Source organism: Bos grunniens, chromosome 24 (genome assembly GCF_055505025.1).
Source record: "Bos grunniens cultivar Pamir isolate PY7600 chromosome 24, Bosgru_T2T1.0, whole genome shotgun sequence".
Taxonomy (NCBI): Eukaryota; Metazoa; Chordata; class Mammalia; order Artiodactyla; family Bovidae; genus Bos; species Bos grunniens.
In genome coordinates, this window is record NC_141188.1 from 37308974 (window position 1) to 37336369 (window position 27396).

General features: G+C 45.1%; 1 protein-coding gene and 1 long non-coding RNA gene across 9 annotated transcripts; one reads left to right on the plus strand and one right to left on the minus strand.

Annotated features, from left to right (window-relative positions):
- Window positions 1–14009: 14009 nt before the first annotated feature.
- LOC147346075 (uncharacterized) lies at window positions 14010–16107 on the minus strand. 2 transcript variants are annotated; one of them, XR_015153904.1, is made up of 3 exons: window positions 15978–16107; window positions 15131–15234; window positions 14010–14381 (listed from the first exon to the last, which is right to left on the minus strand). It is a non-coding gene; the product is annotated as an uncharacterized LOC147346075 (long non-coding RNA). The 2 variants fall into 2 exon arrangements; XR_015153903.1 differs by lacking the exon at window positions 15978–16107 and adding an exon at window positions 15494–15899.
- Window positions 14447–22049, plus strand: ADCYAP1 (adenylate cyclase activating polypeptide 1). Of its 7 annotated transcripts, XM_086373064.1 has the most exons (7): window positions 14451–15081; window positions 15417–15527; window positions 17651–17782; window positions 18181–18279; window positions 19375–19515; window positions 19990–20062; window positions 20611–22049. In XM_086373064.1, exons 2-7 carry the CDS (start codon window positions 15418–15420, stop codon window positions 20737–20739), a joined length of 684 nt encoding a protein of 227 aa, XP_086229190.1. In that variant the 5' UTR covers window positions 14451–15081; window position 15417; the 3' UTR covers window positions 20740–22049. The 7 variants fall into 7 exon arrangements, with proteins under 7 accessions (XP_086229193.1, XP_086229190.1, XP_086229191.1 ...); XM_086373065.1 differs by lacking the exon at window positions 14451–15081 and having other exon boundaries at window positions 15172–15527; XM_086373067.1 differs by lacking the exons at window positions 19990–20062; window positions 20611–22049 and having other exon boundaries at window positions 14447–15081; window positions 19375–19712.
- The last annotated feature ends 5347 nt before the right edge of the window (window positions 22050–27396 follow it).

Sequence of the window (27396 nt, forward strand, 5' to 3'; positions counted from 1 at the left end):
CAACCCCATGGACTGTAGCCCACCAGACTCCTCTGTCCATGAAATTCTCTGAGCAAGAATACTGGAGTGGGTTGCCATTCCCTTCTTCAGGGTATCTTCCTGACCCAGGGATCAAACCCAGGTCTCCTGCAATGCAGACAGCTTCTTTACTGTGGGAGCCACCAGGGAAGCCCAAATAAACTGTACTCCAATTAAAAAAAAACAGTTTGCAAAGCAGTCACATCTCACATTCAAGTCTGCTATCTTAGGTTAGTGAGCTATCATCGCGAGTGGCAATGCCTCATCTGCTACACTCTTATCTTTTTTTTTTCTTTTTTGGCTGTGCCCTGTGGCATGTGGGATTTTAATTCCCTGACCAGAGACTGAAACTGCAGCCCATGCATTGGAAGCTCAGAGACTTAACCACTGAATGGTCAGGGAAGTCTTGAGATTGTATTAATTTAGCAACACCTTTCCCTTCCAGTGACAGCCTTATGTAAGAAGGCTGTTGTGTGCCCCTCCAGGGAATGGCCATCACATCCTATTGCTCTAGTGCATGTAAACCACACAGACAGCTTTATCCAGAGTCGTCTCTCTACACCATGCATTGAGTTGGCCCAGTAGCTCCTTGTTCTAACACGCTAGTGTTGCATCATGAGATTGCAAGCCATTTCAAAAGCATTAGACCTAGCTGACAATTACCTTAAATTGCAATGCAGGAGATACCGGTTTGACCCCTGGGTTGGGAAGATCCCCTGGAGGAGGAAAATGGCAGCCCACTCTAGTATTCTTGCCTGGAGAATTCTGGGGACAGAGGAGCCTGGCAGACTACAGTCCATGGAGGGCTCCAAGAGTTGGACAGGACTTAGCAACTTAACAACAAAATACAGCCTTTTAGTCACTTACTTTCAGCATGTTTACTAAGGTTATCACTTTTTTTACCTGGTTTTATTGTATTTATGTGCCTCCTTTTATTTTTTAAAGTCTTTTAGTTATTTATTTGTCTACACCAGGTCTTAGTTGCAGCATGTTGGATCTTTTTAGTTGCCGCACGTGAACTCTTAGTTGGGCATGTGGGATCTAACCAGGGATTGAAGCCAGGCCCCCTGCAGCTGGAGTGCAGTGTCTTAGCCACTTTACTTCCAGGAAAGTCCCTTCCCTTCTTTTCAAGGTGCTTCCCCACAAGATATTAATTCTATGCAGAAATCCTTTGAGGGCGACCAGACTTATATACCAATTTAAAGATGAAAAGCAATAGCAAAATGGAAGCTGAGGGCATATGTATAAAACAGATAGAGATGTTGCCTGCGCTTGCAAACAGGAATTTAGTTCAGTTCAGTTCAGTTGCTCAGTCATGTCTGACTCTTTGTGACCCCATGAATCGCAGCACGACAGGCCTCCCTGTCCATCATCAACTCCTGGAGATTACCCAAACTCATGTCCATCGAGTCGGTGATGCCATCCAGCCATCTCATCTGTTGTTCCCTTATCCTCCTGCCTCCCTCCCAGCATCAGGGTCTTTTCCAATGAGTCAACTCTTTGTATGAGGTAGCCAAAGTATTGGAGTTTCAGCTTTAGCATCAGTCCTTCCAATGAACATTCAGGACTGATTCCCTTTAGAATGGACTGGTTGGATCTCCTTGCAGTCCAAGGGACTCTCAAGAAAAATCATCAATTCTTCAGTGCTCAGCTTTCTTCACAGTCCAACTCTCACATCCATACGTGACCACTGGAAAACCCATAGCCTTGACTACATGGACCTTTTTACAAAGTAATATCTCTGCTTTTGAATATGCTATCTAGTTTGGTCATAACTTTCCTTCCAAGGAGTATCAGATCAGATCAGATCAGATCAGTCGCTCAGTCGTGTCTGACTCTTTGTGACCCCATGAATCGCATCACGCCAGGCCTCCCTGTCCATCACCAACTCCCGGAGTTCACTGAGACTCCCGTCCATCGAGTCAGTGATGCCATCAAGCCATCTCATCCTCTGTCATCCCCTTCTCCTCTTGTCCCCAATCCCTCCCAGCCTCAGAGTCTTTTCCAATGAGTCAACTCTTCACATGAGGTGGCCAAAGTACTGGAGTTTCAGCTTTAGCATCATTCCTTCCAAAGAACACCCAGGGCTGATCTCCTTCAGAATGGACTGGTTGGATCTCCTTGCAGTCCAAGGGACTCTCAAGAGTCTTCTCCAACACCACAATTCAAAAGCATCAATTCTTCGGCACTCAGCCTTCTTCACAGTCCAACTCTCACATCCATACATGACCATAGGAAAAACCATAGCCTTGACTAGATGAAACTTTGTTGGCAAAGTAATGTCTCTGCTTTTTAATATGCTATCTAGGTTGGTCATAACTTTCCTTCCAAGGAGTAAGTGTCTTTTAATTTCATGGCTGCAGTCACCATCTGCAGTGATTTTGGAGCCCAGAAAAATAAAGTCTGACACTGTTTCCACTGTTTCCCCATCTATTTCCCATGAAGTGATGGGACCAGATGCCATGATCCTCGTTTTCTGAATGTTGAGCTTTAAGCCAACTTTTTCACTTTCCACTTTCACTTTCATCAAGAGGCTTTTGAGTTCCTCTTCACTTTCTGCCATAAGGGTGGTGTCATCTGCATATCTGAGGTCATTGATATTTCTCCTGGCAATCTTGATTCCAGCTTGTGTTTCTTCCAGTCCAGCGTTTCTCATGATGTACTCTGCATAGAAATTAAATAAATAGGGTGACAATATACAGGCTTGACGTACTCCTTTTCCTATTTGGAACCAGTCTGTTGTTCCATGTCCAGTTCTAACTGTTGCTTCCTGACCTGCATACAAATTTCTCAAGAGGCAGATCAGGTGGTCTGGTATTCCCATCTCTTTCAGAATTTTCCACAGTTTCTTGTGATCCACACAGTCAAAGGCTTTGGCATAGTCAATAAAGCACAAATAGATGCTCTTCTGGAACTCTCTTGCTTCTTCCATGATCCAGCGGATGTTGGCAATTTGATCTCTGGTTCCTCTGCCTTTTCTAAAACCAGCTCCAAGGAGTAAGTGTCTTTTAATTTCATGGCTGCAGTCACCATCTGCAGTGATTTTGGAGCCCCCCAAAATTAAATCAGCCACTGTTTCCACTGTTTCCTCATCTATTTCCCATAAAGTGATGGGACCAGATGCCATGATCTTAGTTTTCTGAATGTTGAGTTTTAAGCCAACTTTTTCACTCTCCTCTTTCACTTTCAACAAGAGGCTTTTTAGATTCTCTTCACTTTCTGCCATTAAAGTGGTGTCATCTGCATATCTGAGGTTATTGATATTTCTCTTGGCAAGTCATCTCCCAGTCTTGTTTTTGCTGATTGTATAGAGCTTCTCCATCTTTGGCTGCAAAGAATATAATCAATCTGATTTCTGTGTTGACCATCTGGTGATATCCATGTGTAGCGTCTTCTCTTGTGTCGTTGGAAGAGGGTGTTTGCTATGACCAGTGTGTTCTCCTGGCAAAACTCTATTAGCCTTTGCCCTGCTTCATTCCGTACTACAAGGCCAAATTTGCATGTTACTCCAGGTGTTTCTTGACTTCCTACTTTTGCATTCCAGTCCCCTATAATGAAAGGACATCTTTTGTGTGTGTTAGTTCTAAAAGGTCTGGTAGGTCTTGCAAGTAGGAGTAGCTCCTCAATTCTCTATGAATTGCTTTATGGTGGTGCATCAGGGTAGTTGTCAGTATTTCCCAGCATCCTCTGGGAATGGATTGTAGCCCATCAGGCTCCTCTGTCCATGGGGATTCTCTTGGCAAGAATACTGGAGTGGATTCTTTCCTGGTAGCTCAGCTGGCAAAGAATCCGCCTGCAATGCAGGGGACCTCGGTTTGATCCCTAGGTTGGAAAGATCCCTTGGAGAAGGCAACAGCTATCTACTCCAGTACTCTGGCTGGGAGAATTCCATGGACTGTATAGTCCATGGGGTTGCAAACAGTCAGACATGACCAAGTGACTTTCACTTTCTTTCTGGGAATTACCTACGCCTTTTGTGGGAGAAGGAATTATACCATATATATTAGTTTCCTGGAGCTGCTGTAACAATGTAGCACAAACCAGGTGGCTCAGAACCACAGAAATTCATTGTCTCACAGGTCCAGGGGTTATAAGTCCAAGTCAAGTTGACAGGACCATCTGCTTGGTGAAAGCTATTGGGGAAGGAACTCTCCTTGCCTCTTCCAGCTTCTGGAAGTCCCAGACACTCCATGTCCCAGTATTCTATTCTTTCCATTAAAAATTACATAGAAGTGTGGTTTTTGTTTTTGTTTTTAATTATTTCTTTTTGGCTGCAGCGGGTCTTCACTGCTGTGTGTAGGCTTTCTCTGGTTGTGGTGAGGGGGGCTACTCTCTAGTGGAGTACAAGTTTCTCATTGCAGTGGCCCCTCTTGTCGTGGAGCACGTGCTCAAGGGAGAGGTGGCTTCGGTAATTGCAGCACTGGGTGCTCGAGCACAGGCTCAGGAGTTGCAGTGCAGGGGCTTCATTGCTCCAAGGCATGTGGAATCATCCAGGATCAGGGATTGAACCCATGTCCCCTGCATTGGCAGGCAGATTCTTAACTGCTAGATCACCAGGGAAGTCCCAGCAGTGTTTATTTCTTTGTGTTTATATACTTGATATTTATTCCTCTTATGTATTATTCATCAGCACAACATTGTTTTAGTTATTGCAACTTTACCACATTTTTTAATACCTGTCAGTACAACCATTAAAATGTCTTTAAAATGATACTTTTTAAAATGTCTTTAAAATGATACTTAAAATGACACTAAAAATGATACTCTTTAAAATGTCTTTAAAATGATACATACACATAATCTCTTCATTTATTTAAAATGTTCAGAAAAAGCAAGAAGAGTTGTTCAAACTACTGGCTTAAAACTCATGTTTTGTTAAATAATCATGTGCTTTTTATGAAAGCTGATGCTTTTTCCCCTCTATAATAATGGTTGGACTTCCTTGTTGGTTGGGTTAAGACTCTGCTCTTCCAGTGCAGGGGTGTGGGGTCAATCCCTGGTCTGGAAACTAAGTTCTGGAAACTAAGACCTCACATGCCCAGCGACATGGCCAAATAAATAAATAAATAACAATTAAAATAATAAAGTAATTAAAAATAATGGTAATTGTATAGTAATAATGAGAAGACCAAATGGTAGGAGGAAGCACAGTAACTTTGGAAACAGCCAGTCCTGAGTAGGAAATTTCACTTTGTCATTTATTAGCTGTGTGTTTCGGTGAAGTTAGCTCACTTTCAAAAGTCTCAGTTTATCCACTGGTTAAAAAAAAAAAAAAAAAAGTACCAAATCTACCTCCCAGGACAATCAGAGGATTAAATGGGACATTGCGAACACAGAGCAAGTCACTGCTGTTAAAGAAGCAGCCCAGAAAATGTAATTTTCCTTCTCTTATGCTGGTCTAGGATCTATTCTTTGTAAAACATTTTTATATATATCATCTCATTTGACTCACAAAAGTCTTGACTCACTGGCAATCATATGATTTCTGTGGTATTAAATTACACAATGATTTAATAAGATATGATGATGAATGATATGATGGGTATTAAATGGTGATCTTATAGAATAATTCTTTTTTTTTTAAACACATCACTGAAACTTCTGCTACACTTTTAGATATGAAATCATTTTAAATAATGACTCAGGATGGCAATGTTTTTAACCTTTCAATAATTTGATGACATAAGTAAGATGTGTGCACATTAATGCACATATTTTTAGAAACATATTTATGCCATAAAGCAAAGTTCATAAGTATGTGATGTTTGTAGTCTAACAAAACCAATTTCTGTTGTGTTAGTAGCATTTGATTCCTATTAAACACAATTTTTATTTAAAAATTAATAAGAAAAGAAACGTATTTTCAGTTAAGACAAATCACAAGTTACATCTCATATTAAATTAGTAATTTGTATAACAACTCTGGAATAAATAAATATGTAAGCTAATATGTTATACTACTGTCTGAAGTCAAATGAACATGTAAACTAGTATGATATATACTGTCAATATATATTAGTATCAGATCAGATCAGATCAATCGCTCAGTTGTGTCTGACTCTTTGCAACCCCATGAATCTCAGCACCCCAGGCCTCCCTGTCCATCACCAACTCCCGGAGTTCACTGAGACTCACGTCCATTGAGTCAGTGATGCCATCAAGCCATCTCATCCTCTGTCGTCCCCTTCTCCTCTTGTCCCCAATCCCTCCCAGCCTCAGAGTCTTTTCCAATGAGTCAACTCTTCACATGAGGTGGCCAAAGTACTGGAGTTTCAGCTTTAGCATCATTCCTTCCAAAGAACACCCAGGGCTGATCTCCTTCAGAATGGACTGGTTGGATCTCCTTGCAGTCCAAGGGACTCTCAAGAGTCTTCTCCAACACCACAGTTCAAAAACATCAATTCTTCGGCGCTCAGCCTTCTTTACAGTCCAACTCTCACATCCATACATGACACTGGAAAAACCATAGCCTTGACTAGACGAACCTTTGTTGGCAAAGTAATGTCTCTGCTTTTTAATATGCTATCTAGGTTGGTCATAACTTTCCTTCCAAGGAGCAAGCGTCTTTTAATTTCATGGCTGCAGTCACCATCTGCAGTGATTTTGGAGCCCAGAAAAATAAAGTCTGACACTGTTTCCACTGTTTCCCCATCTATTTTCCATGAAGTGATGGGACCAGATGCCATGATCTTCGTTTTCTGAATGTTGAGCTTTAAGCCAACTCTTTCACTCTCCACTTTCACTTTCATCAAGAGGTTTTTGAGTTCCTCTTCACTTTATGCCATAAGGGTGGTGTCATCTGCATATCTGAGGTCATTGATATTTCTCCTGGCAATCTTGATTCCAGCTTGTGTTTCTTCCAGTCCAGTGTTTCTCATGATGTACTCTGCATATAAGTTAAATAAGCAGGGTGACAATATACAGCCTTGACATACTCCTTTTCCTATTTGGAACCAGTCTGTTGTTCCATGTCCAGTTCTAACTGTTGCTTCCTGACCTGCATACAAATTTCTCAAGAGGCAGATCAGATGGTCTGGTATTCCCATCTCTTTCAGAATTTTCCACAGTTTCTTGTGATCCACACAGTCAAAGGCTTTGGCATAGTCAATAAAGCAGAAATAGATGTTTTTCTGGAACTCTCTTGCTTTTCCCATGATCCAGCAGATGTTGGCAATTTGGTCTCTGGTTTTTCTGCCTTTTCTAAAACCAGCTTGATCATCTGGAAGTTCACGGTTCACATATTGCTGAAGCCTGGCTTGGAGAATTTTGAGCATTACTTTACTAGCGTGTGAGAAGAGTGCAATTGTGCGGTAGTTTGAGCATTCTTTGGCATTGCCTTTCTTTGGGATTGGAATGAAAACTGACCTTTTCCAGTCCTGTGGCCACTGCTGAGTTTTCCAAATTTGCTGGCATATTGAGTGCAGCACTTTCACAGCATCATCCTTCAGGATTTGGAATAGGTCCACTGGAATTCTATCACCTCCACTAGCTTTGTTCGTAGTGATGCTTTCTTTTTTTTTTTTTTGTTTTCGTAGTGATGCTTTCTAAGGCCCACTTGACTTCACATTTAGTACTATCTGAAGTCATTGAGACTTTGAATCTTTACTTTGCCCAAAGTTTAACTTTTGTTTTAGGTTCGAAGGATTTGTTACAAAAGAAACCACTTGCTGCACACAATAAACAATTTGAATATTTGGTAGAGGATTATTTGACTTAATGTCAATGTACAATCATTAAAAGAAGAGAAATAGAAACAGTAGACAAAAGTAACAGTACATACATCACCAAACTGGGCTGACCAACAAATATCCAGACTTGAAAACTGCTGAGAAAACCCTGGTTAACAGCAATCTGGAGTCCCAGCTGGGAGAAGGTCTCTGGTGGTGCATGCATCCCATGGGTAAGACTTCAAATTGGAGTTTTCGGGGACTCTCGATTATAATCCCAGGATGAAAACTGATATCAATCAGTTCGCACTGGGTTTACTTTACCTTTTTTCTTTACAATGCTCTTTGTTTCATTTTGTGAGTTAGGAGATTTTCCAGACCCTGGGGACTGGCCAGGGCTCCAGGGGGTTGAGAAAATTCCAAGCCTCACTTTCTCTCTTATCAAAAGCACAGCGTGACTCACTAGTAGCAGTAGTGAGCTCTTGGGCACATAAATCCAGGCAGTGTCCAGGCAGGTCAGAGGCCTGCTCTGTTCTGTTCCTGAACAGGACTACCTCCATTTTAAGTTCCCTAACAACAATGTAGTAGTTGTGTGACTTTGGGTAAGTTTCTTAAGCACTTGGAGTCTTAGTTTCTCATCTGTAAAATGTATTAATAGTAGTATCTAGAAAGGAGATTATTTGAGGGTAAAGGAAATAACTCTAATTAAACACTTATCATAGTAAGTGTTCAATAGATAATTATTTTTGCTATTGTACTGTTATTGCTGATATTGACTGGGAAGGAGCAAAATCATGCAGCCCTGTTGGAAGGAAGGACTTAAAATAATTTAAAGAAACAATAATTGAAGCTTTAAAATAGTAAACTCATGGCAAATATAGTTGTATTTCAAGCAGATGATAGTTTTTTAAAAAATTAAATCATCCCTGTGTATGTTTAGGTGGAGAGAAGAATTGGTTAAAAAGTACTTGCAGAGATAGTATTATTAACACAAGGTGCTAGTAATAAGGTTAATGAAAAACAAAAGCTCCAAAATTATTATAAACAGGCCTATATTCACAGATAGATAAGGCTGAGTTTGAATCTAAAGAACAGAGGTTTGGGATGCTATGAACTCATACTGCCATATCCCTTTTTGATTTATGCAAAAAAGTCTTGTTTTATTTTGCACACAGATCTTCCTTCAAACTTCTTCAGAGGCTGTCACAAAAACTAATTTAAGATATTGGGTTTCCTGGATCCTATCCAAGCTTTTCTTCCTGCATTTAAGACTTATATGAGCAGAATATTCAGGCTGAAGTATAGAGAAGACTTCCTTCTCCTTGGTTTTTAAGAGGATATGTTCTGGAAATCTCAGGAGAATCTGGAAGATGCTGCACAGTGAAGTATGGGGTATATATTTTTGGTACCCAGGACAGGGGAGGAAAGCCCTTCTCTTCTTCCCTTCTAGGTTCTTTGGCTGAGCTAATTAAATTGATGTACAACACATTAACAAAAGGAAAAAAATCCAAATTTAATTCATGTGTATGGAAGCACATAGAAATATGGGATGACAAGAACAGTACTACAAGAGTACTACAAGACTACGAGTTCAGATAGCATCATCGACTCAATAGATATGAATCTGTGCAAACTCTGGGAGATAGTGAAGGACAGGGAAGGTTGATGTGCTACAGTCCATGGGGGTCGCAGAGTCGAACAGGAGTTAGTAATTCAACGACAACAGCAACATAAAACCAAAGCAGGAAGCTTTATACCTTCCGGATAAAGACAATAAATAAATTAGTGAGGAATTGACAAGACAGAGAAGTTTGGACTTGGGTAGTAAATTAGCGTAGAAGCAACAAGGTTTGCTTAGATAGCCTTCTTGGCCCTCAATTCTCTATCTCTGATGATAAACATGCCCCTTCTACTTCTTGGGACAGGGAGGGTACCTTTCACATTGCAGATTTATTTCCTGCTTTCAGGGTGACAAAGGAGGCTCAGAGTGTTTTTCTTGCACCAGTTGTTTCTTAAGTAGCTTTAATTCAAAATAATCAATATGCCAAAGTGGCATATTTGGGGCAGCATGCCCTGAACCCCATCACCAGTAAACTATGGTCAGAGAACCAGACCTTAGAAGAACCATATACATGAGGCGGTTGAAATCACCCAAACCTGAAGCAAAGGTTCAGGCCCAGTTTTTGCTTCTTGAGCATCTGCTTCGTCTTAAAACAACTGGCATATATGTATGACTGAGTCCCCTTGCGGTCTGCCTGAAACTATCACACCATAGTTAATTGGCTATACTCCAATAGAAAATAAAAAGTTTAATCAAAAAAAAAAAAGAAAGAAAGAAGAAAAAACTAGCAAAATTTCCTGGCTTTGTGAACATGCAATTCTATTCTTGAATTGAGAGGAATACTTTTGTTCATGTGGTTTGGAAAGGTTTCCCTTGGCTGACTGTTTTCAGAGTGGGTGAAGCACTGAGTTCTGAAGGTCAGAGAAGCCATGACACATTCTGGCTAAGCTCATCAGCTTCTTTCTACATCGTGAGTTCAGAGGAGCATGATGCAGGCAGTCCAGTAAATGATGGTCATGATGTTCCACTGCAGAACATTTGGGGTTCCCTACAGGTATAATCAGTATGAAGTGAGTCATGAGTCATCACATTTACTGAAGAGTCAGAAGAGAAAAAGTTTCCAGTGAAATTGAATACAGTGTTGAAATTTACTCTTGTCACTCATAGGAGAGGAAGTTTTGCAAGGAGCTTGCTCACTGAAAAAGCTTACTGTAGCCTGGTTTCTAGCTAGGTACTGAATAGAAATGAGTGGAATGAAAGTATAAGACTTTCCCAATCTGGTTTAATGTTATTTATAATAGGAGTGTATGAAGATAATGTGTGCAAACATGTCCTTTCATGTGGTTAAAAAAAAAAAATCCATGGGGTAGGGGATGCGGATGGTGGTGGTACAGAGCAATGGGGAGAGCTACACAGCCAAGAAAGGAAAAACGAACGCATCGTAATTGTGCAGGATGAGTAGCTAGGCCAGAAGGAAAGTAGTGGAAGTCTTACCCTAGGAAACTGAGTCTTGTTTACGCCAGGAATTTGCCAATGCTATGAAGCCATCTGCAAATTCAAACTCTCGGTCATAGACTAGACATATTCCTCCTATTGGAATACAAATCACACTTTTTCAAGGGCTCAAGGGTTCTTTAAAGTCGAGAGCTGTTTAAGGATTCAAGGCTTGACACTTCAAGGAGACTGATATGTCTGTGGCCAGGGAAAACAAGTTAGGGAAGTGTTAGTCTGATTTGTAGCTAGCTAGCATCCACTATTTCAGACCAGAAGTTTGAATGCTTCCATATCTTAAGGATGAATGGGACACAAAGGAGTTGATACATTACGGATTTGAAATTCAAGGTCTTTGGTCAAACACCAACATATATTCCAACAAATACTTCCAAACAGTTTCTTCTGAGTAGGTCCCGGCTTAGCCGGAAACTGCCTGCCCTCTGATCCTCCGGAGAGACCTCCGTGAGACTTTTCGGGTGGAAGATTTCCGCGGTACCACCAGTTCTTCTAACCGAACATGATTCCAGTTGCGGGCCATTCTTCGTTTCCACAATTGGGAAAGTAACTTTGCCCCCTTGGAATCCTTCTACCTGGTCTGGTGAACATTGAGGGTAAGGGGTGGGGCGATTGGAGAGAAGATTGGTGTTGCTTTGCGTTATTTATAAACAGTAAGTTCTGACTCCCGAGTCCCCTCTTCGGACCCTTCCCTTCTCCCTGTGTCATTGTCAATTACACCTGGGCAATCTGATGGTTTCTCTCTTCTTTGCTTATGTAGTGAGTGAACGAGCCCATGTCTGCCGCCGCGGTCTCCTGCGCGGCCCTGGCCGGGAACCCCTGTCACCTCGCGCGGGGTGACTCTGGGTGTCTCCATCCCGGGCGTGATGCGCGCCTCCTCCTCTCTGCATCCCTAAACCCCCAGACACAAGGTCCCCTCCCCACCCCCGCCGAAAGCAACATCGATGCTCTAATTAGATCACTCCCGAGGTTCGAAGTAAGCGACCACTTTCGGGCACCGGGGGTAGTTTTGGTCTTTGAGACGTCGGTCGCCTCCTATTCCTCTCCATGAATAGGGAGCAGGAAGGGCCTGCGCTCGCGCCCAGGGTCTGCCGAAGCAGCGGAGCAGCCCCAGACCCATGAAGTTCTGGAGCCGGGTCCAAAGCTTCCAGATACCTCTCTTCTTCAGCCTTCCCAGCATCTCCCCTCCCAGCGGCCCAGGAACTTTCGAGAACACGATAACATCTTTGTCCGTGGGACATCAAACTCGCCTAATTGGAGATGCTCAGTGGGAGGAAAGTTCTGCAGGACGACCCTGTCATCTCGGGTTCGACTGCCCCAGACAGCTGTGGATCGAGGCTGAGCGGGTCTTTGGATGGTGTTGAGCAATGCGTGGGTCTCGGAAGCTTTGTTGTTTTTGAAATTCAGTGACCCAGAATCTCAAATTCTCTTTCACTTGAGGGGACGGGTTCGGGCCTGGAAGCTGGTAATCCTGGGGCGCGGGATCCCGAGGTCTGCGCTCACTGGGTCCACGCCGAGAACAGTCCGGTGGCACAGGCTTTGTGAACCAGAGGCGCAGGTCAGGTTCTTGTGTGTGGGGGGGAGGGGCGGTGGCGGGGGAGGGGGGTGGTTCCGCCATCCTCCTCAAGAAGTTAATAGTATTTGTGGTTTTCTCCCTTTAATAGGCCGTGAAGTCAACAAACTCCCCACACGGGGGCTCCCTTGACTCAAGTTGAGTCGCGAACCAGTACCAGGAGTCTTGGAAATTTTCAGATGTTTCTACAGATTGAACTCATTTCAGAATTCGCGTGGGAGGGAAGAGGAAGGATTTTAATCGGGTTCACCTTTGACGTGAAGCGAGGCGGAAGACAGGAAAGCCACAGTCGGTAATAGCTGCGGGCGCTTTAGTGAGAGCTGGATTATTTCCGCTGGATTATTCGGTCGTGTCTTCACCGCCGGCTCCTTGTGTGCGAGCTTACCCAGAGGCAGAGGTGGACACGGAGCACACGCACGTAAACACTGCAGCCCAGATCAGCGAACACAGGCGATGGAGAAAAAGCGATCCATTCCTGTGTAGATGTGGTTTTAATCTTTACTGCAAATGGGCAATCTGAGTATTCCCAGGAATAAACTAAGAAGTGACCGTTTCTGGCCATTCGTGGCGAGAACGAAGCAATCTAAAGTTTGTCATCTTGGAGAAAATATTAAATCTCCAATAAGCAGGAAAGGCATTGAGAATGAGAAGCATTATAATTTTGTCTTAGAAGAAGCATGCAGAACTAATATAGCTTGTTTAAATGTTAGATCTAAATCATAGTAACAGGAAGCACTCCCACGAAATTGCCATTTCCTCTAATTTTTAAGATCCAAATAATTAAAATGCACACTAATGGTTATTGATGGCTCTGCTTCCCTTTTAAAAGAAATAGACCTGAGTTCTCTTACTGGAGTAGAAATTTACAGATCTTCTTAAATAACTCCAGGCCTTGGAAGCCTCTGGGTGGATGTGGTGTTCCCTTTGGGCTTTCCTCTTTCCACCTCATTTTCAGTTAAACATTTTTAGCCACCCCCATGGAAGGGATTCCTGTTGGAAACCCTCAGGGAGTGAACTTGTACTGGGTATTATCATGTTTCCCCAGTCTGTCTGCCTTTCCTCACACAGAACTCAAGTTGTAAATAAATGGGGAAACATATCTCTCACCCCCCAATTCTTAAAATTTCAGTTTTTCTGTAAAATACAATTTTGCCATTTCATTGTTAACATTAATAAGAGCCACAGAATGTGTGAAGGTATCCAAATAGGCCATGTAGAGATCCCCAAACCAGAACTAAAGGGCAGACATAGAATGCTCTTTCTTCCCACAGTAAAGGCAGGGGTCAGACAGTTGTCATCATTAAGGGCATCCATGGACACTGCAAGGGAGGGACATATCTGAACAGTGGGGGTACCTGGACAATGAATTGCCACATTGTAAGGGTGCCACTACCAAATCTTCCGATTTAGAGGCTCTGGTGAAAAATTAAACTAGTAGCAATTTTCAACGCTTGCAGCATCTGCAACCAAATAGTTCAGCACTCCAAGCCTGGACAGCACCACAGGCCGGGTTTAGGACTCTTTCTTTCTAATCTATAACTCTAATCAATTCCACTCAGAGCCAGACTGTCAACCACAGCCAGACTCATTAGCGATTTACTGAAAATCCTCCAAGACTTCCCTTTAGAAACAAAACGACTTCCACATTTAATTGTCTATCTAAAAGAACATAGGCAAGAAATTAGGAGATCTAAATTAAATTTATTAATAGGAGAGCTTGATGGTGCTTTAATTCCAGAGCCCAGAGCTCTGATTGCTGGGGCTTGATGAAAAAGCAAAAAGAAAACAAGAGAGACGTAGTTAAAAACTTTTTTTTTTTTTTTTTTTACCATTCTCAAGATTCTATGAATTCTTTACCCATCCTTGAGAAGTGGGTAAAACTGAAAACCATCGAGGTAATTAAACTCCTTTAAATTGTACAGTATGAGTGAAAGGTGTTTATGAGAAGTCGATGACTCCGGATCTTATCCAGGAGGACAGCAGAGGATAGTTAATATGTTCCTTGAGGGACTAGGATGCTGACGTCTTTTTCTGATACCCGATCATTACGTGACTGAAAAAAAAAAAAAAAAAAGGAAGTCATTCCACGTATAAAAATCGGAGCGCAACAGTGCAACAAAATATTCTGTACTTAAAAGGCCACAGGCAGACAGATGTTGACAAGAAAGTCTCTTTTGAAACCACGTTCGGATAGATTTCTGCTAACTGCCCAGATAAATAGGAGCAGAGGGCTGGTCACCTCTGTAATAACCACCGGCAGCAGTAGAAGAAACCGCAGCTTCAGACGCAGCCAGAGAGACTTCTGAGCAGCGAAGGCGCTGCCTGCTCGAGCTGCCTGGCCGGGCGGCTGACCCAGACGCCGACTTCGCTGAGGCCCTCTCTCTTTCTCTCTCTCTCTCTTTGCTTCTTTCCTTATCACTTCTTTCTTCTCGGTGGACTTCAGGCCACTTTGTCTCCCACCCACACTCAGCTCGTCGCCTCCTCCGTCTTCCTTCTCCATCTCTCCCCTCGCCCCCCTTCTCTCGGTGTCACGCTCCGTCCTAGTTCCGAGCGTCGTCAAACTTTTGAACAGAATAACAGGACTCAGCAAACAAGTCCTCCAGCTCCTCCCGCGGCTCCGGCTCGTTCCTGCGGCTCCTGCTCAGACGCTAACGCCAAACGGCGATGACTCTTGGGTTGTGACTGCAGCGCACAAACTTGGAGAAGCCCTTTGCCCGCCGTCCTACTTGGCAGCAAACCCTCTCCTGGCAGCGGTAAGAGTTGGATGGCAAGGAGGGAAAAAAATCTTACCAAACAACTCACCTGGTTGCTAATTCTTTTGCTGGCTTCGGGGTACGAGTTAGCTTTTCTGGGCGCCAGCTCTGGCGAGTTACTGGGCACTGGATAGATACAGGCGTATTTTCTAACTATAACGAGAAGGAAGTGGCGGGGCGAGCCGGCTTGTTGTTAAGCAGGATTCAACCCTGGGAGTCGGAGGGGAGCTCCGGGCCTCCCCCAGTTCGAGGAGTTTCTAGGGGGTCCGGGGTGGGGGTGGTGGAAGGCCAGGGGCGTTGGGACTGCTGCGTGATCTCTTTCCCGTCCTGCGCAGAATGACCATGTGTAGCGGAGCGAGGCTGGCCCTGCTCGTTTACGGGATACTGATGCACAGCAGCGTCTACGGCTCACCTGCCGCCTCCGGACTCCGGTTCCCGGGGATCAGGTAGGTGCTAGCCGCCCGAGCGGAGCGGAGGCCGGGACTTGTCGTCCCCCCCGACCCCTCCTCGCGGTCGCCCTCCTGCAGTTCCTCGGTCCGGCTACTGCCGTCTCCCCATGCGCCCCCACTGCGCCGCCACCAGCCTGGGTCCGGTCGCCTTTCACTTGGGGGATCTGGGCCGGACTCCTCCCGGGCTCGGCGCCCCTCCCCCAGGTCGCCACAGCCCCGGGGTCCCGGGTGGAGCGAGCGCGCCTCGAACCTGCCGAAGAAACTTCCCCTCCCCCAGCCCCTCCCCCGGGGCAGGGCCCGGATTCTTAGCTCGACTTCCGAGAACTTTGGCTCCCGCAGCCAGGTTGGGGGGTTGAGAGTGATGCTCCCATGGACTTGGCTTTGTTACGGCTTGTTCTAGGCTATCGGGGCGGGGTCTCCCCCCCTCTCCCTAGCTCTCCCCATCACCTCAGTTCGAATTCTTTCCACTGGAAGAGCTTTCTCTCAAGCGATAGGTTTTCCAGTTGCTTTTAGAGTCTTGGGGAGGGGGAGTGCTGGCCGGGTAGAGTTGAGAAGCGATTTGTGAGAAGGGAAACAAAGATGGGAGGGGGAGACACAGATGAAACGGATGCAAAGGAGGGAAAGAAAGCCAGCTGGCAGGCAGTACTGGGAGGGTAGCCCTGCCCACCCCAGGCTGCAGTAACCCTGCCTCTTTTTTTTTTTTTTCCCCTTCTCTTCTCCTCTTAATTCCTGGTTTCTAATCGGTCGGTGCTGCCCGGGTTCTCCGCCGCAGCCCCAGAGTCCCGGGCCTGTCAGTGGGCGAGTGGAAGCTCGCAGCGCGGCTCAGCATCCGCGCTCCACGGCGCACCCGGCTCCGGGAGGCGAGGAGCGCGCGTTCTGCCCGCAAAGCTGCTCCTCCGAGCCGCGACCAAGAGCGATTTCCTCAGAAGTCGCTGATCACTGATTTGGCCGGAGAGATGGGTTCTGGCTTCGGTATTAGGATTTCAGCATCTGGGCACGGAGTAGGGGTGGAGGTGCCCAGAAAGACCTGGAGACTCCGGGCAGCGGGGCCAGGGCTGAGAGGCGCGTCGCCGAGGAAAGGCTGGGTGTGGGGCGGGGTCGCTGGTGTGCTTGCCTTGCCCCTACCTCTCCAGGGATGGAGGAAAGGCGAGGGGAGGAACGAATGTGACTGATCCACCTAAAGAGCGCTACTTGCCTGGGCCGCTTTCCGAGTCTCTCCAGAGGCAGAAAGCGAGGGGGTTTTGTTTATTCACCCGCCTCTCCCGTCCTCTATCAGGGATTGAGGCTGTGGGCAAGGGCGACTGGGAGATCTTTGGCTTTCGGTGCCCTATTGATCCTTTCCCTTTGCCTCGGGGTTGAGACGTTGTCCCGCCGCCCGGCCACCACTAACCGATTAGCGCTAACTGCCGACTTACTGGACTTAAAAGCCCTATTTCACCCCCAGCTATTTTCAAAGTCCCGTGTGCCTGGTACTTTCTCCGGGCAAGACGCACCGGAGGGCACGGGCATGCCACGGAATGAGCCGTTGCCAAACAGGCTAAGTTTAGGGGCATCTATTATTCATGTTCTTGCCAGATCCTCTCCCGCCCGAAATAGAAGCCGGAGGTTCTCCGTGACCTACATCTGCGCCGGGAAGGGCTCCCCTGGGCTCGGAGGCTGGGTGGGGGTGGTTGCCCGCGTTGGCCGCCGGACTCCCCAGCCATCCACCCCCTCTGGCTCCAGGCCTCTCCCCATCCGGTCCTCGGTTGGCCGGCAGTTCTCTCCCAGGGCCTTTCCCGTCTCCGCCCGCCGCTGCTTGTGCGGGAGGCTCAAGAGCCAGGCCGGGGGTAGGAGAGGTCCTCCCCGGCGGCCAGGTGTGCGAGGTCGGCAGAGACGTCTGGGCTTCCCAGTGCCCGTTGAGGCCGTGGCCCCCGCAGGGCGACCCCTCGCCCCCGAGAGGAGGGATGGGAATTTCTCTTGGGTGTCGTTTCCTCCTCCTACCCCTGTCCTAGAAGAGACAGTTCTCCGAGGGGCGCCTTTTGGAAAAAGGAGCATCGTGAGAGCCCCTATGGGTCTTTGGGTCCTCGCAGAGGCGGGGAAGGACCCTACTGACCACTCCTGCCCTCTGGCTACCCCTGCAGGCCGGAGAACGAGGTGTACGACGAGGACGGAAACCCGCAGCAGGACTTCTACGATTCGGAGTCTCCGGGCGTGGGGAGCCCCGCCTCCGCGCTGCGCGATGCCTACGCGCTCTACTACCCCGCGGAGGAAAGGTACCGCGGCGCAGCCGGGCACTGGGAGGGAGAAAGGGGCAGGGGATGGTTCATCGAGTAGGTGCTTTTTCATAAAAACCCTCCAGTCTTTCTTCTCCCGGGCTGGTCCCCACGAGAGTGAAAGTTAGGAGCGGGCCGGTTTGTGTGGACAGGAGGGCCGCATGGGGACCAAAAGGTCTGCGGCCCAAGGAGCGGCAGTGAGTGCGCGCCCCGGCCGGGTTCCACACCTGAGGTCCTGGGAGGGCAGGACGAACTCTGGTTCTTGGCACTCACGGGAACATCCCAAGAGTTATTCCCTAGTGCCTTCCGGAGGGCCGGGGGGCAAGCGTGACTAGCGGGGGACCTGGGGCTGCCACTTGGGCAGTGACCCCCGGGCGCGCACTTTGCCTCCCTGTTAGAGATGTCGCCCACGGGATCCTTAATAAGGCCTACCGCAAAGTGCTGGACCAGCTGTCCGCCAGGAGATACCTGCAGACGCTCACGGCCAAGGGCTTGGGGTAAGAGTTTGCAAAAGAGTTAATCGGCGCGTGATGGCGCGCACGCGCGCACGCGCCGCGGCGGGTGTGTGTGCCGGTGCGCACTGGGAGGGCGGGGCTGCTTCTACGTCCTTGCGTGCACGTGGGGCCGAGGGTGCGTCTGCGCTGCAGGGTCTACAGGGCCAGCCCCCTGCCACAGGCTAAGGTTTAGGTACCGTGCCAGAAGTTTGGCCAGAGAGCTCGGGAATGAGGCGAGGAGGGGAGCGGGCAGGAAAATCGGGATGTCTGATCCGTTTTGAATAAAAAAAAAAAAAAAAAGTGGTCCCCCCTCTCCAGACCATCAAAACCTTCAAGTTTCTTGGGACGATTTACTTTTTCTTTCCTCACATTTCTTTCACTGTTAAATTCAAATCGAAATAAACAAATCCTCAAATTTGGACACCTAAGGAAGCAAACAGTTTTTGCTCGTGCCAGACAAACCCAAAGCACAGGATTTGCGGGAGCTTCTCTCACCAGAAGGCAATGTTTTAATAGAGCCCATGGGACACCAGAATACGTTTTCCGCACTGAATAATTCATGTGATGAAAAGTATTGCCTGCAGCCTGTCGACTTGTATTATTATCACGTTTTTCAACTTAGCGCGTAGGAGAGCAGTGCTCCCCTCTGACTGGGAATTGCGGAATCGATGTAAACTCCACGGCAACAGCCAACGGGAAATTCAGGGCTCTTTGGTGCTTTTCTCTCTGCGTGGGTGGGGGCGTCCGGGAACGGTTAGGACAATTGAGCGCAAAAGCACTGATGGTCCGATCTGAGAGGGCAGCGTTTGGAGAGGGGTTAGGGTTAAATCGCTTGTGTTTGGCCCGGGACCTCTTCCCAGGTCCATCCTATAAGGACTTGGTGCCCCGAGATCTTTGATGGGGAGGGAGTAGCGAGGGTTACCATCGCCGCCCTCCCTGCGACTGCTCCCTGACCGGGCAGGGTGGCGTGCTGGGCGCGGAGAGCTCGCGCCCTCCCCCGAAGATTCCCTCGTTGGGTCGGGTCTGCCTGCTCACCCCGCGTCTACTCACCGGATGTCTCCCGCCCCGCCACCCTCTTCCCGACCCCTCTCCTTGTAGTGGGACCCCGGGCGGCAGCGCGGACGACGACTCGGAGCCGCTCTCCAAGCGCCACTCGGACGGCATCTTCACTGACAGCTACAGCCGCTACCGGAAACAAATGGCTGTTAAGAAATACTTGGCTGCTGTTCTAGGGAAAAGGTATAAACAAAGGGTTAAAAACAAAGGACGGCGAATACCGTATTTGTAGCGACGAGTTGCCAGCTATCCTGTGTATACGGCCCTGACACAATGAGAAGTCGTTTTTCCCAACTGACTGAACTGTCATTGCTCCTGTGTTCTGTCCCACATGTATTTATGTATGAAGTCAAGCCATTAAATGAATATTTTGATAATAATATTGTTTTTCTTTTTACGAAGCACTAGAGAATGCACAGATATACTTTGTGGACCAATTATTGATATTGACATATATATTACGAATATATAAAGAGTATATATATATATATAAAGTATAATAGAGAGCCGTTCATACAGTGTGCACAAGGATTGAAGATTCGCCTGAGCTGTTTGTTTTTATATAAAATAAATAGAAAAATAGACAATCATTGTTTTGAATATTACTCCTATTTTTGTAAACTGGAATTAAAAGGATAGTATTTTTATCCACGATAGGCCTGAAGATATTAATCCTGACCATTTGCTACTGTACATAAACAGTGATGCCCTGCTCCAGGGAGACTTTGAGGTAATGATTTGGGAGGATTGCTGAAGGTCTGTCTTTCCCAGGGAGTCTCTAGGGCAGGCTGCTTCAATCCCAGCTGAACTCAACTGAGGCTCTGTCTACCCCTTGCTGGGTGGCAATGCCAATACTTCCGCTTTCTTTGATTCTATTTTTATGTGTATTTGTCTCTCTTCAGACTCTCAGCCCACAACGAAATTCTCCTGATAAAACAACAGCTGGATCTAAATTGTGCTTCTCCCCAGAATTCATACTACTCCCTGGGGGAGGAGTTGGGGGACTGTACAGAGAAGAGAGACTTGAATAGGAAGCTCTCTTTTCTGTACTTCCAGGGACCCCAGTATCCCAAGGTTAGGGCAATTGGAACAAAGTGGGACTATTGGAAAAGGCAGAGCATAAGGCAGTAGGGGGAGGACCCTGGAGAGGGACTGGCTGCAGGCAGCCCCAGCCTGGGGGCTGGCGGTAAGCCCAGTCCCACCATAGGTCCCCTGCCTGCCTGACTTTGGGCGCTGGGTATTGGAAATGGATGCAAAGTACAATGTGTTTTTCTCCAGTGCTGTCCATGCTGCTCATGTTGTGAAATGGCCAGGATCCTCCCCTTTGAACCCTGCTGTGTAGGAGCCTCCCTGTTCTTCCGTGGTTTTCCTGAAGACTCCTCTTTCCCACCTTCTCGCACTGTTTAAGTACTGTTTGCCGTTTTTTATTCACTTCTCTTAAACTTGTGAATGCTTCTTTTTCCTGTTGATTGATGCTAGCACTTATTGTAAAGTGTAGGAACCCCTGTGTGGTTACCACTAAGTAATTATGCACTATATATGAATCTTTTGTTTCTTGTTGATTGAGTTTGTAGGTAAAATGTATTTTTCTACATTTATGGCTTATTGCTTAGTAAAATTTATTTCATAAAACCAACCTTTGTGATATTAGAATGTGTAGTGTTCACATGTTGCTCAGTTGTACTAACTGATAAATCATTTAAACCCCATCTTCATATGTATGAGTACTATCTTGTATTTGTGGTCAAGAGTGAGGTAAGCAAGCTTCAACAGGCCCTGAGAATGTCCCCTTGTATTCTTTCTTGGCTACAGAAAGCATGTCTGTCTGTTTCCTGTCAATTTCTTGAACCTGTCAGGTAATCTCTATAACAAAAGAAACCTTCACCCAGCAACCAGATCAAGCAACAGCAGGCAAACCAGCCAGCCAAACTCCCCAAATTTCAGGTACAAGTTCTTTTGAAAAACACACAAAAAATAAACAAGAAAAGATTAAACATTAGCATGTCAAGGACCTTTCCTTTTCCTTTACGGATTTGATCAGTATGGAGTCATAAATCAAAGAAAACAGACTTGGATTTGCATTCCCCAGGCGGGATGGATGCTGCCCCGAGATCACGTTGCAGACAGTGAAAGCACAGAGGCCTTCGATCTGTGCCTCAGTCCTGTGTACGGAATCAATCTTTCTTTAATTCTGCAGTCTCCTCGGGCAATGTGACACAGGATGGGGTTTGCAGCTTCAGTGCCTTTCTTCGCCTTTTAAATCGCCACGATTCACAGATGGCTATTTAGTGGCCCTACAATGCTGCAACACATTGGCTTGCATTTTAGTCTTTAATTATTTGTTTCTTGGATAACGGGCAGAGTTTTCTGTATTTGTGTCAGCTGTTAGTGGTGACATAGGCCGCTAGTTAACCTTTTCTTTATGAAGTCTAATTTAGTGTTCCCGTGGCTAGTTGCAAGCATTTACAGTGATCACCCAGTTTAATCTTTTGTATACTTTCTAGAAATGCCAAGAGCCTTACTAACCTGGAGCAGATTTATGATATAGTGATAATTTAGGTAGATGTTAGTCTTGAAGCTCTTATTTTGTGTGCAACTGATTATAAAAACATCTTACCCAAGTATTATTACACACATGATATCTATAACTAGGTCTTTGATAACTGTTATATAAAGTGTGTAAAATTTGTATGAATAAATTTTTATAAACAATGCAACTTCGTCTAATGTGTGGGGAAAAAAAAGACATTCAGGAAGTAACCACTTTAAAATCACTTAGAGTATTATATTTTCTTTAGCAACCAGAGGATTTTTCATGTCTGGAATATCTAATTATGTATTTTCATAAATTGTGCTTTAATATCTACTTGATGGGTTACTGAATTTGACTAAAAATTTAAAGTAGCTACTCAGATGGAGACGCCTAAGAAGATATTAAGCTCATAAATAGGCAAAGATATTGGAACCTTTATAGGATGCTGAATTTAGATTAATTTCCATCCCCTAGTGTGTAAATGCACTGCTAAGTATTCAGAAAGTTGCTATTCAGTGGTGGGAGATAGTTCTTGGGTATTAGTTACACTTCTAAAATAGCAATCTGACATTGTTCTTTTATAAGTAACTCTGCAGATTAAATTGGTCTCCATAAAACTCTGTATAAAAATAACTTTGGAGGTTTAAAAATATGTTTAGAGGTCTACAGACAACTATCTCAGGTTAAAATACTTTGGGCAGAAGGAAAAAGAACATGAGTAAGCAAAGAGTTGCTTCTTTGGTGGCTCAGTGGTAAAGAACCCGCCTGCAGTGCAGGAGACTCAAGAGATGTGGGTTCAATCCCTTGGTCCAGAAGATCCCCTGGAGAAGGAAATGGCAACCCACTCCAGTATTCTTGCCTGGAAAATTCCATGGACAGAAGAGCCTGGCGGGCTGCAGTCCATGGGGTTGCAAAGAGTCAGACAACATTGAGTGACTGAGCACAGACACGCAAAGAGTTAATTCAATATCTATAAAAGAAAATGTTCTTTGAAGTCTAGGACAAAATGTGAAAAGTCATTTGTGGATTGTTTTATTAATCATATTAACAAACTTTAAAGCAAAACCTTCGTATGAAAGTTACATAAATTTCTCAGTAAGGTTTATTTTGCAGCCCTTGCTATTTCTGGCTTAAAAATGTATTAAAAGTCACTTATCATGTCAAATACAATTTAATTTAAGTTTTCATCCTAAATATTAATGTATACAATGAATAAATCAATAAATATGTCACCATAGTACTAAAAGATCAGCAAAGATCTGCAAGGATTCAAAAACTATCTTTAGAATTTAGCTCAGTATTTCAGGCCCAGAATCATATAAGGAGGAGACTATGATCTAGAGACCTCATTTGTAGTGTATTTTAAAAAATGAATGGTACAATTCATATTTACATTGGATTTTATTGGATAAGAGTTTTTCTTCATCTTTGAACCACTTCTGCTGCTGTTTCCCCATCTCCCAACCACGGAGTTGCTGAATATATACATATACATACACATATACATATACATATACATATATATATATGTATATATATATAGTGTGCTAGTGTGTTAAGTGGAAGAATGAAGAAAAAGATAATTTGGTTGAGGGCCAGTGACTTGTTGAGAAAATAGAAATAAGCCCCAGATTGGCTGACTGACTTTGAGGCTTCCCTGCTGGCTCAGACAGTAAAGAATCTGTTTGCAACGCAGGAGACCTGGGTTCAATCCCTGGGTCAGGAAAATTCCTTGGAGGAGGAAATGGCAACCCATTCCAGTATTCTTGCCTGGAAAATCACATGGACAGAGGATCCTGGTAGGCTACAGTCCACGGGGTCGCAAAAGAGTTGGACATGATTGAGCAACTAACACACATGGCTGACTTCAAGTAAAGTGAATGTATATAGCACCTTTCTGTATTCTCTTATGTGGGATAACTCAAAATGATGGCTTCTCCTTGGAGGAACTGGCATATTTAGGTACCCAAGAAGTCATCAGGTGTGCCCTCCTGCTGTTAGGGCTGGGGACATATTGATTCAATACAGTATATATTTACTGAACATGTAAAATGGACCAGGCACACTGGTTGAGAAAGCCTATCTAACATGTGGGAGTTAAGCTAGTATTGTTCAAAAGAATATTTTTCTGCAACAGAATCACCTGGGGAACTTGTTAATGATACAGATTTCAGGGTTTCACTAGAATCAGTGGATCTGCATCTTAAATAAAAACCCTAAATCGATGGACACTAAAGTTTAAGACTACCTAAATTTAGAATTTGGGGAAATATGTAGGCATGTGCGTGTGCTGCAACTGTTTTTTTTTTTTTTTTTTTCCTATTAATGAGCAACAGGTTATGCTATCTGTTTAGTTGCTAAGATGTGTCCTCGACTCTTTGTGACCCTGTGGATTGTAACCCACCAGGCTCCTCTGTTTTCCAGGCAAGAACACTAGAGTGGGTTTCCATTTGCCCCTCCAGGGGATCTTCCCAACCCAGGGATGGAACCCAAATGTCCCGCATTGGCAAGTGAGTTCTTGACCACTGAGCCACTAGGGAAGTCCCCATGCCCTCTGCACACAGTAATAAATACATCAAGAAGCTGTATTCTCCTAGAATGGACATTAGGTTCTTGGAAAAATGCAATATTTTCTTTAGGTCACTAAGCCCATAGTTAGCATTATTTTACATTCTGGTTGGACCTCTCTGTTAAAGGAGCTTCTGGAAGAAGTGTGGTCCTGTAAAAAGAGTCTAAATAATTCAGTCACATGATTGGGAGAGTAATGAAATAATAGAACCTGTGCAGCTAGCTGGCAGTAACCTCGGGTCCAGAAGTCAACTTGCAACTGGATCATGTCCACGTTTGGCTTGAATCTGGCTGTTTACAAGATGATTTTACTTGGAGGCCCCCTGTGACCTCACACTCCACTGAACTGTTCCCATGGTTACAAGGCTGGAAGTCAACACCAAGTATGAGCTCTTCTCTTCCATTGTAACCCTTCTTTGAAGAAGGAAGATGCCTGCTCCTTTTGCTGCAGTCCACACCTCACCCTTGGCTTCCTACATTGGTTTGTAACTGGTCATCCTTCCTTGGTCATTTCCCATGAACCAGGTAGTTTTAGCTCCTTCTCTTTCTCATTACCCTCTGATGTTCTGGGGTAGCCTGCCCTGTCCCAGGGTCCAGAGTTCCTCATACTCTGGACCCAACATGATCCTTCTTCTTTAGTAGCACAGGTTCTTATCAGTCTTGGAAACTGGAATGCTTCCTTTCATCTCCCACAATTGCTCCATGGTTGGAATGCCCTATCTCAACCTACCCAAACTAAATATTCTGTAAGGGCCAACTCACAACCTCCTTCTATAGGAATCTTCCTCAGCCTCTCTGAGCAACCTTCTCTTCATTCTCATCACCATCCTTGCACTTTTTCTCCCTGTAACCCTTCCTCTCTGCAGCACTAGGTCTAATCTCTAATTCCACACTGCTCTGCTCTATTCCTGAACTGCCTTGTAAATGCATGGCTTGTCTCCCCAGCTCGATGATCTCCTGGAAGGCCTGGATGACAAATTGCACGTTAATGCCCAACACACTTCTGGGAACATAATAAATACCTCTTTTGAGTGATGGAAATAACCAGAGGACTTGCAGAATTCACCTTGACAATCCCCCTGCTTAGTCTAACAGGATGGCTACAAAGCATATATAGGAAGTAAAATTAACTTGTTAATTAGGTGCTCATTGTAAATCAAGCTAGCTCTTCCTCCAGGAAAAGCTACATAGAAAAGAATGCCAAATTAATTAGGCATGTTTCTGCCTTAGACATCCCTGATGACTCAGTGGTAAAGAATCTGCCTCCAATCCAGGAGTCACAGGAGATTCGGGTTTGATCCCTGGGTCGGGAAGATCCCCTGAAGAAGGAAGGGGCAACCCACTCCAGTATAAAATGAACTTCAAATTCATATGTAGGCAAATGGCTGTGATACACTCAAGCTACCTACCAGGCCTTAATTTTTTCATCCTGATAAAGAAGAACTGTATTTCCAAATTAGAATTCACTTTATGTCTCAGGAAAATCATACTTTTTCCAAGAACAAAGGAAAAGGGATTTCTTGAGACAAAGACTGGGACCTGGACTGCGCTCAAAGTGATACTTACTAGTTGTCTGCAGCTGCCAAAGAAACTTCTCAACAGAAGTTTCTTCATCTATAGAAATCTGATTTGGAACGTTAGTTCATAGACAGAAAAAGGGACGTAATGAAAGATATTTTTTAACAGCAGTGGACCATCACCCTAGGTGATTTCATTTGGTCTAAGTTTATTTTCTTCTAGCTGTAAATTTGCCTTGTATTACAGAAGCCTAATTCAGGGAGGAGGATTACCTATAAGCCTAAAAGAAAATAACAATGTGGTGTGCATCTGCACACATCTGTCCTCTTCTTGTTCACTACCTGGATTTGCTCTTGACACACATCCCTCATGCAGGACTTGCCTTTAACAGAATGCTAACTCCACTTCTGGCTTCCCTGGTGGCACAGTGGTAAAGAACCTGCCTGCCAATGCAGGAGACACAGGTTCAATCCCTGGGTTGGGAAGATCCCCTGAAGAAGGAAATGGCAATCCACTTTAGTATTCTTGCCTGGAGAATCCCATGGACAGGGAATTCTGGCAGGCTATAGTCCATGGGGTTGCAAAGAGTCGAACATGGCTTAGTGACTAGACAATAAAAACTCCACTTCCAAGTATAAGGTCCCCTGACCACAGTTCAGGGCTTAACATGTGACCCATTTCAGGATAGTGGGATTAGAGATTTTATTTTTCTTTTTTTGCTGGAAACCTCTAGGAAGGAAACTCTTTCTTTCCTTCTGAATGGCATGGTGTGTAATTTAGCACAGCATTTAAGAAGCCAGCCTTGCAACTGAACCAACACCATGAAAGACAGAAGTGACAAGAAGTAACATGTCCTTGAAAACACCAGCAAGCCCTTGAATCAAACCAACCCTGAAGCCCGAATTGAACGTTCCTGTTAAATCAGCTCATAAATTCCCTGCATCGTTTAAGTCAGCTTTGTTTGTTGTTTGTAGTATCAGTATGTGTTGCAAGGCATGAGAACCCGACTCGTGCTGGCTGGGCATCTTTTCTTCAAAACCAGATGAGTGTTAAAACTAGTCTGCAGAAGTTCCAACCAATAGGAGGCATTAGAGCTTCCATTGCCCGAGTGTTCGAAAGACTTCACACTCTGCTAAAAACTTAACATTTAAATATTGGAAAACTTGTAGAACTGAACCCTAATAATTGCTTTTAACTGTAGAAAGAAATATCCTGGGAGGAGTCCTCGCCATCCTTTTCCATGAACCCTGCTACTTCTCTGAATCGCTGGCATCTTGTGTGTGTGTATGGGCTAAGTCACTTCATTCATGTCCGACTCTTTTGTGACTCTGGACTGTAGCCCACCAGGCTCCTCTGTCCATGGGATACTCCAGGCAAGAATACTGGAGTGGGTTGTCATTTCCTTCTCCAGAGGATCTTCCCAACCCAGGGATTGAACCCAGTTT

What these genes read in the sequence shown, in the direction of transcription:
- ADCYAP1 (XM_086373068.1), top strand. Translation starts at nt 17,038, where the DNA reads ATGCCACGGAATGAGCCGTTGCCAAACAGGCTAAGTTTAGGGGCATCT. An exon ending in CCGGCGGCCAGGTGTGCGAG is followed by an intron (nt 17,393 to 17,650) that starts GTCGGCAGAGAC and finishes CTACCCCTGCAG; the next exon opens with GCCGGAGAACGAGGTGTACG. An exon ending in CTCACGGCCAAGGGCTTGGG is followed by an intron (nt 18,280 to 19,374) that starts GTAAGAGTTTGC and finishes CTCTCCTTGTAG; the next exon opens with TGGGACCCCGGGCGGCAGCG.